Raw genomic sequence first — 12716 nt, 5'->3', positions numbered from 1 at the left:
CCCCCCCACCCCGCCCCTTTCCAGGCTCCCTCACGTTCCTGCCACTCTCAAACTCTTTAGCACCCTCGCCCAGACCCCCTTACCCACACGCCTCGCAGGCCCGAGCCCCTCTCACATCCAGCCTAAGAGCTTCGAGCTCCTCAGGCCGAGGGACGCCGGCCCTGGCTTTCATCCCGCCCCTTCTGGCTGCCTTCATACTTTGCCTGACATATAATTCTCCTCCACCAGCACTGTCGGTCTCTTCGGACTCCCATTCTTACCAGTTTTACTCGCTAGAACTGGGCAGAGGCTTGGAGGACAAAGGCGTTCAGCTGTGTGGGGGAGACGGTGGACCGCCCATGGGCACTTTCTAGGGCACTTCCGAACCGTCTCTAGGCCATTAGACCCCACTAAGGACCCGGAGTCTGCGGTTGCCTAGAAACGGCTGCTAGCCGCCCTCCCCGTCTCCTTTAGCTTTCCGCCTCCGACCTCCCCAAGAGCATTTCCGGTTCCGGCTACAAGCCGGAGAAGAGATGGCGGCGTCTGCGTTGGCCACTGCCGTGGAGGAGGACTGGTAACTTTGGGGCATGGGTTTTGGCCGGCCGCTTAGCTTTGGTCCGAGGGACTAACGGCGGCCGCTGAAGGTTCGCCTTGCGGGCGTATGGGGTGGAGCTGGGGATGAGAGCTAGCAAAGACGCTGACATCTCTCCCTAGGAGAGCCTCTGAACTGGCGAGCGGGTTTTGGAGGGGCACTGTTGTGAGCGAAAGGAGACCGGGTGTGGGCTGGGCCCCAGTTCAGTTCGCACCTCATGTGCTTTAATCCCTTCTCCGGCCCCACCCTTTCCCATCGTCTCTTTTGCTCAGGGGTCGGTGGGATGCCACCTCATCAGACCTCCCCACCTCCCTGTTACCTCCAACTTCCGTCTCCCTTCCCCCTTGTATCAGCCTGTTTTTGCTGAGGCCTTCCTCAACCTTCTCTCTCCCGTATAGCACTAATGAGGACTATTATCCGAATAAAGCTTTACATTTCTCAAAAAGATCTTTTAGCCCTTCTCGCAAGTATTCTTAACACCAGAACCTCGAAGGACTCTAGGATTTGGAAACAGGGTAAATATAGCTTCACTCATATTTTACTAGCTGTGTGATGCTGACCAGACCACTTAGCTTCTATGAGTCAGTATCCTCAGCTATATGAAGAAACGAGTGTGGCATCCACTTCATAGAATCACTGAGAGGATCAGGACGTATTTATAACATGTATAAGCCTCACTTTCATTAAGATCTCTGAGGTGTAGGCAGCTGAGGAGAATAGATGTGGCCCCAAGAGGTAATTTGCCAAAAGGTAAATATTTACCATGAGGAATCCAGGTCTGTCTGAGTCCAACTCTTATATTCTTAGTACTAGAAGATTCTACAATCCCTTTTTATGTCAGCACCTGCTGCATACCTCACATCCAGGGCCCATATCAAAGCTAGAGTGGGTGAAGTATTGACAGGCCTCCTGATTCAGGCAACACAGCTCAGTGTTTCATTGACTCAGGGAGCCCAGCCAGTGCTGGCCTTGATTGAGTCCATCTAGGCTGATGATTTCAAACTGTTCTTGGGAACTTTAAGATTCTCAGACACCTTGAGCCATGGAGACAGCAGCAGTGGCTGCGGCAACTAGTCTGTGGTGCTCTGAGCCTCCCATGTCAACAAGAACTACTTCACTGTTACCTATTTTATATTTCGGGGTTTCTGCCTAAGACCGAGGAGCCCTGGTGGCACAGTGGTTAAGCGCTTGCCTGGTAACCATAATGTTGGCAGTTTGAACCCACTAGCTGCTCCATGGGAGAAACGTGGCAGTCTGCTTCTGTAAAGATTTATAGCCTTGGAAACCCTATGGGGCAGTTCTCCTGTGTTCTATAGGGTCACTGTGAGTCAGAATCAACTTGAGTGTAATTTTTTTTTTTTTTCGCCTAAGACTAAAAAGCAGCTTTGATAATGAATAATATATAGGCCATGCTAGAAGAGCCTTGGTGTTGGTGAAGAGGGAACAATGTTTATAACTATTGGAAAGCAAACAAAGCATGTGTCTTTCATGTATCGCCTGCGTAGAGCTGTGGAATCAAACCAACCACTCATCTTCAATGTCACTATAATTGCTATTTGTGATTAAGCATGTGTGTCCTATGACTTACAATAGAATCACTGGATCCTGACTTGGACAGGTTGATATAAGATCAACCAAACAGCCAAGATCATAAATATATCCAGAATACTCTGCAAACTAAGTCCTTCCCTCTTTCCTTTTACGGGAGAAAGTTATGTACAAGCAGGAAAAAAAGAGGACATAGACTATGGGCCAGATACTATTAGGTACTTTACATAAACAAATCATTTTTAGTCCTCATTACAAACCTTAAAGAGTAGGTGGTATTGTCCATATACAGCAGACAGAGCAGCTCAGATCACATAGCTGGTAATTGGTGTCCTGTTACTGACTCCGTGACTCATGGCTCTTCCACTCCAACACAGCCGTTATACCACATAGACCTTTCTTCTGTTCAGGTTAAGATCTCCTTTGAGAAAGTTTAGGGTGACTGTTGTTGGCAGTGTGTGTAGAGAGTAGTCAGGGCACTGTCTTGGCCCCACACTGAACAGTATGGAGAAAGCCAGAAGTAGTGGTAAGTTTGATGCTAATGAATAGACACCATATTTCTGGATCAGAGATGGCTGCTAAGTGACTACCAACAGTGGAATGAATCCTAAATGGGAAACTTGACTCTGATCCCAGTTGTGCCTCTTAAGCCTCGAGATTAGGGCTAGTCATTCACCTCTTTGGGAATCTGTTTTCTCATCTTTTGACAGAAATGATCTCTAAAATTCTTATTCCATGCTTTCTACTTGGCCACTTGACAGCATATTCCTCCATTTTAAAGGAGTTTAGCATGAGAATACATTCAGGCAGATTGTCATTTTCTACAAAGCCAGCCTTCATTGGCCTTAGCAGGCTTCAACAGGGAGAGCTATAATGTTAAGCCAGTCTCCCCCCTGTCTCTCTAGGGTCCTTCCCTCTGAAGTTGAAGTGTTAGAATCTATCTATCTGGATGAACTACAAGTGGTTAAAGGAAATGGAAGGTATGTATCCAGCTAGGGGTGGGCAGAGCCTTTTAAGTAATGAAGAGAGGATTCCATGCAGAGTCTGGTCTTAAATCATTGTGAGGCTTGATTCAGAGCCGATGTTTCTCTCGTGAAGACAAAGGCTGTTCCTTTCATTCTCCCAAGAGACCGTCCACTGCTCACGTCCTCTGCCCCTGTACTGTCTCACCCTTGTCCTCCCCAGTCCTCAAGCCCCTGCCCAGTCACAGCCCAGGTCTCCACTTCATCCACCTGCAGATCTTCACCATGGGAGATCTACATCACCCTACACCCTGCCACTGCAGAGGACCAGGACTCACAGTATGTCTGCTTCATTCTGGTGCTTCAGGTCCCAGCACAGGTGAGGCCCCTAGTCTGTGACAGCAAAGGGAGGAAGGGGAGAGGATCTGAGGTGGAGCACTTCAGTGGTAACTTGATATTTCCTCCACTAGTATCCCAATGAGGTGCCACAGATCTCTATCCGGAACCCCCGAGGACTCTCAGATGAACAGATCCACACGTAAGTTGGGCTGGTTGGAGCAGAGAAAACTCAGGATACAGCTCTGCCTGGTGAGGGAAGGGGGCAGGCCTAATATTTAGGTTGCCCTCTTTCCTCCAGGATCTCACAGGCGCTGAGTCATGTAGCCAAGGCCAATCTGGGCACTGCCATGCTCTATGAACTCATTGAGGTAAGAGGTGTGCTGTGCTATCCTGGGGAAATGTCCTTCCCTCCAAGCTAGAGCAGTTTTTCTCAAGAGAAGACGTGTGCCCAGAGTCTGAAATATATCTGGAGTCACTTCATCTCGTCATTGTTTAACCACTGACCAGCTGCTGTAGAGTTGACTCCAACTCATGGCAATCACATATGTATCAGAGTAGAACTGTGCTCCATTGGGTTTTCAATGGCTGACTTTTTTAGAAGTAGATCACCAGGCCTTCCAAGGTGCCTTTGAGTGGACCCAACCTCCGTCTTTCGGTTAGCAGCCAAGCACATTAATCATTTGTACCACCCAACAACTCCAGTCATTGTTTAGGTAAGGCCTGCATTAATCCAGAAAGATGAGACTCCCTTCTATTTCAGAAATCTCCCCAAAGATAGTTCTATAGCTTTCCCAAGTTGGCTACTCCAGCACCTTGAAAGAAAATTACTTTTTCTCTTTAACTTGTGGTTTTTCTTGCTTCAGTTTCAGTGCATTTTCTGTTCTCTTCACACTGGCAAATGAAAATGGCAAAGGATATGGATCTTGCCTGGAGCAGGGAGGGGGTGTCTTAGTGAGCTATACTTGAACTTTTGAAAGCTAGTCTGCCATCAGGGCTGAATAGAAAAAATCATGGTTCCTTCACTCAGAGTGAATACCCTGGCTAAGGAAATGATCCACATGAAGCAACACCTAGAACTGCACTTGATATGTATTGGTTGAGATTAAAAATACACAGTTAAGTACAAAGTTGTTTTCCTCTACTTTGGATTAAATATAAGAAAAACATTTGGAATTGAATGAAGGTGGGTGGTCTGGAGTCAGTTACTGTTGGTTGCTGTCAAGTCAGCTCTGGCTCATAGTGACTTTATGTATAACAGAACGAAATGTTGCCTGGTCCCGTGCCATCCTCACAATCATTAGTATGTTTGAGCCTGTTGTTGCAGCTATCGTGTCAAAAGCTCTCATTGAGGGTGTCCCTCATTTTGGCTGACCCTCTATAAAACATTATGTCCTTTTCTAGGAGGGGGTGGGCATAGTAGACCACTGTAACACTGCTGAGTCAAGCCTCCACAATGCAGCTTTGAACTTTGTGGAATTCTAGAGTATTAACTATTCAAGTAGCACTACAAACACATATTTTATAGCTCAACCCAGTGCCTTTTGAATTCTCTGCCCATTTGTGTTGTCCATGCCTTGACTTTCTTTCTGAAAGCTATCTCCAGAACAAACTCATTGCCCTGCAGGGGAGTGATACTCCAAGGGGGTTAGTCAAGAAAGACTGCCAAGAAGATGCGAGTTTTAATTGAACTTTTCTTTCTCTCCAAGATACATTTATTTTCATCTCCCAAGATGAATTTAAAGTGACTTACCGAGAGAAAATAAATTGGATTTGGAAGCCAGGAAGATCAAACTTGGGGGAGGGTTGGGGATGTGGAGAAGGACTGGTTCCAAGCAAAGGGAGCATCACCAAGACAAATGCATCAACACGAGTCAACAAACTGGTTTGGGGGAGTCAGTCCGGCCAATTGACAGTGGTCGAGTGGTCAACAGGCTTGGCTTACAATTCTTGCTCCTGCCTCTGTTTGAGCGGTGTCTTCTCTCCTCAGAAAGGGAAGGAAATTCTCACAGATAACAACATTCCCCATGGCCAGTGTGTCATCTGCCTGTATGGTTTCCAGGTGGGTTTTTCTCTTGGCACCTGGGGATCTGCTTGGAAAGGCAGCGGAGGGCTAGTAAAGAGCTCTGGCACAGAGCAATGCATCTGTCCTCCCTCCAGGAGAAGGAGGCCTTTACCAAAACACCCTGTTACCACTACTTCCACTGCCACTGCCTTGCACGGTACATCCAGCACATGGAGCAAGAGCTGAAGGCTCAAGGACGGGAGCAGGAGCAGGAACGGCAGCATGCTGCAACCCAACAGGTAGACTCCACCCATTCCTGCTTTCTTCTGACACCTTTGGTCGCTGACTTTCACAACCTTTTCCATCCTTTCACTGCAGTAGCTCAGAACCTTTTTAGGGTCCTAGATAACTTTGGAAGAAGCCCTAGTGGCACAGTGGTTAAGTGCTCAGCTGCTAACCAAAAGGTCAGCAGTTTGAACCCACCAGCTGCTCCTCGGGAGAAAGACGTGACAGTCAGCTTCTGTAAAGATTTACAGCCTTGGAAACCCTATGAGACAGTTCTGCTCTGTCCTATAGGGTCACTATGAGTTGAAGTCGATTCAACAACAGGTTTAGATACCTTTGAGTTTAACGAAAGCTCACTTCAGTCCAGAAAAAAGTGTATGCTTATATATGCTTCCATATTGTGTGTACTTTCAGGGAGTTCCCAGACCCCTAGTTCCCACCCCCTGCTCTGTCCAGCCTCATCACTGAATGAGTATGCCTAGGCACTTCAGTCTCCACCCTCTACGGAGTAGGCTAGCTGGTTGGACAGCTGGGGGCACACCTTGGGCTGTGAAGCAGAGGTGTGATTTCTTTTTTAGGAGGCAGTTGGCGTGCAATGTCCAGTGTGCAGAGAGCCCCTCGTCTATGATCTGGCCACACTGGAAGCAGCCCCTGAGCCCCAACAACCCATGGTAAGGGAACTGCTTCCAACCTGAGCCAGGAATAACAGCATTTTCCAAGGAAGGGGGAGTTGGGCTTGACCTGCCTAGGACCTCTCTGCAAAGCTGCAGCCTCACTGGGAGCCTAAGGCTTCTGACTAGAAGCCAGAATCTGAGGGGCCAAACCAAGAGCCTCATGCAAATCTCTGGCGGCAGTCCTGGAAGAGCAGGGGTTCAAGTCAGCCTTCTCCTGTTTATTCTTTCCCTCCTGCCATCCTGCTTCCTTCCCTTCAGGAGCTGTACCAGCCTGATGCAGAGAGCTTGCGCCAGCAAGAAAAGCGCAAGCAGCTTTACCAGAGACAGCAGGAGCGGGGGGGCATCATTGACCTTGAGGCTGAGCGTAACCGGTACTTCATTAGCCTCCAGCAGGTGAGAAGGGTTTCCCACTCCTCCTTTGTGCCACCTTCCTACAAATGCTATGGCCCTAGCGTGGTCTGTATTCTACCCACTCTGGTTATGGGATGGTGGTTGGCTCAGATAGTGAGAGATGGACCTGCCATTCCCTGCTTTGTAGAAACTGCATTTCCCTCACTGTATCTCATTGCTTCTTTCTAGGCTCCTGCCCCTTTGGAACCAGAGTCAGCTGTAGATGCCTCCAGAGGATCCCACCCGCCCAGTGCCCTTGCCACAGAACTGTCCACCTCATCAACTGCCCAACCCACCCTGTCAACTCTTCTGCCTGTGGCCTCCCAACACACGTGTGAGAAGATTTCAGGGGCTGGGCCCAATCAGCAGAGGTTGGGCAAGACCCAGAAAGCTATGCCAGATCCTCCCCGGGCCAGTCAAGACCCCTGGCAACCGCCTGAACGGTGGCACCTGAAGGGAGGGGAGTGTTGTGCTCCCAAAGGTACCAGTGACACTCAGGAACTGCCACCTCCTGAGGGGCCCTTCAAGGAGCCCACAGACCTAAACCAAGGGGTTCAAGGTCATCCCCAAGAGAAGGGGCCTGGCAGCCGGCAGGGACCCCCACCCCGCAGGACTCGGGACTGTGCTCGTTGGGAGCGCTCCAAAGGTCGGACACCGGGTTCTTCCTACCCCCGCCTGCCTCGGGGTCGGGGAGTCTATAGGCCTGCTAGTCGGAGAGAGCACCTGGGCCTGGAACCTGAGGATGGTTCCTAGCAGTACTGTGGGTGGGGTGGGGAGTCTGGGGTGGGAGGGGAGCAATAAAGAGATTCAGCCTTTGGCTTTTTGTGCTCAACAGTGCTCATCCCATGAGTTATGGCTCTCTTCTAAATTCCTAGCAAGACTGGGGTGGGGCTGAATTGTTCCAAACTGCTCTGAAGTCTGTTCTCCCAAGGGGTCAGGATTTATATAAAGGGGTCCAGCATCTCAGCTAGTGAGTTTTAGGGAATGCTAGTGGGATGTCAACATGTGAGCAGAATACTCAGGAACCACTCTACCACATAACCCCTTGTGTTGTGTACCTGTTGTTGTTAGGAGCTGACTCATAGCAACCCTGTGTACAACAGAACAAAACACTGCCCGGTCCTGTGCCATCCTCACAGTCGTTGAGCCCATCGTTGCAACCACTGTGTCAATCCATCTCATATAGGGTCTTTCTGTTTTTCACTGACCCTCTAGCGTGATGTTCTCCAGGGACTGGTCCCTCCCGATAACATGTCCAAAGTATGTGAAACGAAGTCTCGCCATCCTTGCTTCTAAGGAGCATTCTGGGTGTGCTTCTTCCAAGACAGATTTGTTTGTTCTTTTGGCAGTCCATGATATATTCAATATTCTTCGCCAACATCGTAATTCAGAGGCATCGGTTCTTTGGTCTTCCTTATTCATGGTCCAGCTTCATATATGTATAATTCTTTTAATGCCTTTGGGGGAAGAATGTACTTTCCTGTGTACTATAGTATCTCTTCTCCCCTTGTCTTAAGCTGTGCCCCAACTACTTGTTTATGTTGTCCCTGACCTCTGTTATTAGTTGCCGTCGAATCAGTTCTGACTCACGGCAGCCCCGTGTGTGCACAGTAGAATTGTTCCATAGGGTTTTCAAGGCTCTGACCTTTCAGAAGCAGATCCCAGGACTGTCTTCCGAGGTGCCTCTGGGTGGTTTCAAACCGCCAGCCTTTCGGCTAGTAGTCCAGCACTTAACTGTTTGCGTCACCCAGGGACTCCTGTAGGCATCTGCAATTGCAGACCCTGTTTTTTACTCAAGTACCAATACAGTGAGGGAAGTAGGGGGCTCTGAGACAGGAGTGTGGCAGGTGTTTATTGGTCTCCTACAGTTGGAGAGCTGTGCACAGCTTGGTCACCTCTTCAGAGTCTCAGCATTATGGATTGCGCCTGCAGGGTCGTTTTTATACAGCATGAAGTAACCCTGCACCTGGGCAGGACTGATCTGGGTTGTAGCTTTAAGGACATGTTCTGCAAAGGCCTCAGCCAACGAAGGTGCTTCCCCTGGATAGAACCTCTGGAACATCTGGGACAGCTGCCAGTGTGAGCAGTAGCCCACGTACTCCTTTAGGTCTACTCGCCCGGGGCGTATGAGGGCAGGGTCCAGCCTAAGAGGAGGAGGCAGGAAAAGCAGAGTCGTGGGTACCAGTACCACCAGCATCCCAAAAGTTGGTGTTCCCCTCTAAACCTCTGGATCTTCCCAGGGCACTGAGGGGGTGGAGTCTTCTTACCTCTCAACATGGTTGGTGGTCATGAACACAATACGTGCCTCTGTGGAGGCCACACCATCCAGGGCATTGAGCAGTCCACTAAAGGTGAGACGACCTAGACCTTGGTACTTTACTGGGTCTGGAGGAAGGCAGGGATAAAGAAGTAGGAGTAGTCATAGCCCTACTTAAAATGAGCATCCCTTCAACTCCCCACTAGGTTCCCCTGCTTATCAGTGCCTCTTGCGGGCTCTTTTAGGTAATCCAGGCATCCTCCATCAGTCTGTGGATTTCCACTGCCTTATGTGTGATTCCTCATTTACTCCTATACCTCATTTATCTTCACTTACTCTCCGCAGCTAAGTCTCGACTGAGAAAAGCAGCATCCACGTCCTCCAGAAGCACCAGGCTCTGCTGTGGGGCCACGCTCAGCAGGTGGTTGAGCCGGTCATCGGAGAGGCTGGAGTCTGTGAGACTCAGCAGGCAGATGCTGTGTTCCAATTCCCCGGCCAGTGCTGTGCTATGGGGGTGGGGAAGGGGAGATGGTAGGCCACCTTGGAAATCTTCCTTGGGCCCAGCTGCCCTTTCCTCACTGTCCTGCGAGGTGTGTCTCAAAAGTCTAACCCTTCTACCACCCCACCCTGATGTTCCACATGTCTCACATTTATCCAGGACCCTGTTCCCCAGATTTCCTTTCCAACCCCATCAACCCAGTTTTTCTCCAAAGGTTAAGTTTTACAAAGTTAAGAGAAATTTTGACTCTACTCACATAAAACTGCTCTTTCCACAACCAGGGGGCCCATAAAGCAGGTAGCCACGTCTGTAGGGAATGCCTAGGAATATAGCCAGGATTATCATGAAGACCTAAAATGAATCATGTACTCTGCCCCAGATATCCACATTCATCCCCAGCCCTGCCCCCTGGAGGCCTGATGGCCTTGGTATTGGAAGAAATTATCCTGTAGGCAGCTTTTCTTTTCCTTTCATCTGGAAAATGGCCTAGAGTTTTCTACTTGCCCCATCTCCTGTCCTAACACACCAAAACAAGCCCAGTCAAGACCCCAGCTGCTGCTTACCTCTGTCAGTATACCACTTGGGGTTATCAATGAATTCTCGGATGTCTCTGACAATTCGGTCAGCCAGACCTTGTTGTAGAACCACAGAACTCAGTGGCCGCCGCCGGCGTGGATAACCAAAGGGGCGCCACTCAGAGCCCACGGCTGTGTACATCACTGTCTTCCCTTCCTCTTGCTGCAAGGCTAGCTCTCGAGCTGGGAGAGGGGAGATGAGACAAGGCCAGTAGTTCATCTTTCGCCATGGCTGATTCTTGAACTAGACAAAGACCTGTGCTAAAACAGCTTGCTCCCTACTCCCATGGGCTCTGGTCCCCTTATTCGTCCTCTCCAAGGGTGCTTACTCTGAGGTCAAATGTCCCCACCTCTACAGCCCCACTATAAAGCTTCCTGTGCCATCCACACCTTCCTCCAGGATGTTGAAGAAAACTTTGCGGTCAGTGCCCAGGGCCGTGAAGGTGACAGATTCCCAAGGAGTCCCCGTATGCAGGTCTATCATCTGCATCTCTCGACTTCGTACCACCCGGATCCATTTCCCCTGATACCTAAATATGAATGGCCAAAATGACAAGTTTAACATAGAAAAATCAGTTGGATTCCTCTACCCTAACAAAGAGAACTCCAAAAAGGAAATTAGGAAAACAATACCATTTACAATAGCCCTCAAAAAGATAAAATAATTAGGAATAAATCTAACTAGAGACGTAAAGGACTTCTGCAAAGAAAACTATAAAACATCACTGCAAGAAACCAAGAGACCTACATAAATGGAAAAACATATGATGCTCATGGATAAGACGACTTTAACACTGTGAAAATGTCAATACCCAAAGCAATCTACAAATATAACGCAATCCTGATAAAAATTCCAACACTATTCTTTACTGAGATGGAAAAACTAATCACCAACTTTATATGGAAAAGAAAGAGGCCTTAGATAAAGTATTATTGAAGAAGAACAAAGTACGAGGCCTCACAATGCCTGATCTCAGAACCTACTATACAATTACAGTAGTCAAAACAGCTTGGTACAATGACGGACACATAGACCAACGGAACAGAATTGAAAACCCAGAAGTAAATCCATCCGCTTATGGACAGCTGATCTTTGATAAAGGGTCGAAGTTCATTAACTGGGGAAAAGAATGTCTCTTTAACAAATGGTGCTGGCAAAACTGGATATCCATCTGCAGAAAAACAAAACAAGATCCATACCTCACACCACACACAAAAACTAACTCAAAATGGATCGAAGACCCAAATGTAAAACCTAAAACTATAAACATCATGGAAGAAAAAATAGGGACAATGCTACAGGCCCTAATATATGGCATAAACAGAATACCAAGCATAACTAACAATGCACAAACAGCAGAAGATAAAACTAGACAGCTGGGATCTCCTAAAAATCAAACACTTAACACTCATCAAAAGATTTCACCAAAAGAGTAAAAAGAGAACCTACAGACTGGGGAAAAAAAAAAAATTGGCTATGACATATCTGAGAAACTAATCTCTAAAATCTTTCGATGGTACAAGTCAGACAAAGGTCTTATCTCCATAATCTACAAGAAAATCCAACACCTCAACAACAAAAAGACAAACAACCCAATTAAAAAATAAGCAAAGGATATGAGTAGACATCTTACCAGAGAAGACATTCAGGCGGCTAAAAAACACAAGAAGAGATGCTCACGATTATTAGTCATTACCAAAAAACTAAACCCGTTGCCACCGAGTTGATTCTGACTCATAGCGATGTTATAGGACAGAGTAGAACTGTCCCATAGAGTTTCCAAGGAGTGGCTAGTGGATTCAAACTGCTGACCTCTTAACCACTGCACCACCAGGGCTCTGTTAGCCATTAGAGAGATGCAAATTGAAACTACAATGAGATACCATCTCACTCTGGCAATAATGGCACTGATCAAAAAAACGGAAAACAGCAGAACACTGGTGAGGTTGTGGGGAGATTGGAGCTCTTATTCACTGCTAGTGGGAATGTAAAATGGTATAACCACTATGGAAAACAGTATGGCACTTTCTTAAAAAGCTAGAAATATCATGATCCAGCAATCCCACTCCTAGGTATACATCCTAGGGAAATATAGAGCTGTGACAAGAATAAACATACGCACACCTATGTTCATTGCAGCATTAATTCACGCTAGCAAAAAGATGGAAACAACCTAAGTGTCCATGAATGGATGAATGGATAAACAAACTGGTACAGACAACTGAATACTATCCAAAGATAATAATGATGAATCTACGAAACATCTCACAACATGGATGAATCTGGAAGGCATATGCTGAGTGAAATAAGTCAATGACAAAAGGACAAATACTTTATGAGACCTCTATTATGAATAGTTATGAAAAGGTTTACACGCAGAAACTTTTTTTAAAATTTTTTTTATTGTACTTTAGATAAAGGTTAACAGAACAAATAATTTCTCATTAAACAATCAGTACACGTATTGTTTTATGACATTGGTTAACAACCCCACGACATGTGAACACTGTCCCTTCTCAACCTTGGGTTCCCTATTACCAGCTTTCCTGTCCCCTCCTGCCTTCTAGTCCTTGTCCCTGGACTGTTGTACCCCATTAGTCTCGTTTTGTTTTA

The 12716-nt window shown here is 47.4% G+C and overlaps 3 protein-coding genes across 7 annotated transcripts in view; 1 reads left to right on the top strand and 2 right to left on the bottom strand.

Moving 5' to 3' along the window:
• Positions 1 to 172, bottom strand: part of STK36 (serine/threonine kinase 36) — a 31698-nt gene extending 31526 nt beyond the window's left edge. Inside the window, exon 1 of the mRNA XM_023731195.1 lies at positions 84 to 172. Coding sequence (XP_023586963.1) covers positions 84 to 172 — 89 coding nt within the window. The remainder of the gene's footprint in view (positions 1 to 83) is intronic.
• Positions 173 to 418: 246 nt separating this feature from the next.
• On the top strand, positions 419 to 7586 carry RNF25 (ring finger protein 25). Of its 3 annotated transcripts, XM_004376321.2 has the most exons (10): positions 419 to 553; positions 3025 to 3099; positions 3358 to 3460; positions 3552 to 3619; positions 3719 to 3788; positions 5408 to 5479; positions 5578 to 5721; positions 6286 to 6378; positions 6640 to 6774; positions 6961 to 7586. In XM_004376321.2, exons 1-10 carry the CDS (start codon positions 513 to 515, stop codon positions 7522 to 7524), a joined length of 1365 nt encoding a protein of 454 aa, XP_004376378.1. In that variant the 5' UTR covers positions 419 to 512; the 3' UTR covers positions 7525 to 7586. The 3 variants fall into 3 exon arrangements, with proteins under 3 accessions (XP_004376378.1, XP_023587076.1, XP_023587077.1); XM_023731308.1 differs by lacking the exon at positions 3719 to 3788 and having other exon boundaries at positions 497 to 553; positions 5127 to 5479; positions 6961 to 7552; XM_023731309.1 differs by lacking the exon at positions 5408 to 5479 and having other exon boundaries at positions 503 to 553; positions 6961 to 7552.
• Positions 7587 to 8589: 1003 nt separating this feature from the next.
• Positions 8590 to 12716, bottom strand: part of LOC101346481 (mitochondrial chaperone BCS1) — a 7430-nt gene continuing 3303 nt past the window's right edge. For 2 of the 3 annotated variants that reach the window (XM_004376319.1, XM_004376320.1), the window contains exons 3-8: positions 10493 to 10632; positions 10091 to 10285; positions 9784 to 9847; positions 9365 to 9534; positions 9039 to 9156; positions 8609 to 8915 (exon numbers count right to left, since the gene is read on the bottom strand). In XM_004376319.1, coding sequence (XP_004376376.1) covers positions 8663 to 8915; positions 9039 to 9156; positions 9365 to 9534; positions 9784 to 9847; positions 10091 to 10285; positions 10493 to 10632 — 940 coding nt within the window. In that variant the 3' untranslated portion in view covers positions 8609 to 8662. Of the gene's footprint in view, positions 8916 to 9038; positions 9157 to 9364; positions 9535 to 9783; positions 9848 to 10090; positions 10286 to 10492; positions 10633 to 12716 lie in introns of all 3 variants that reach the window. The other variant, XM_023731211.1, reaches the window with a different exon arrangement.

The sequence above is a fragment of the Trichechus manatus genome, unplaced genomic scaffold, assembly GCF_000243295.1.
Source record: "Trichechus manatus latirostris isolate Lorelei unplaced genomic scaffold, TriManLat1.0 scaffold00041, whole genome shotgun sequence".
NCBI classification, from domain to species: Eukaryota; Metazoa; Chordata; class Mammalia; order Sirenia; family Trichechidae; genus Trichechus; species Trichechus manatus.
This window is presented reverse-complemented; position numbering and strand designations above follow the sequence as displayed.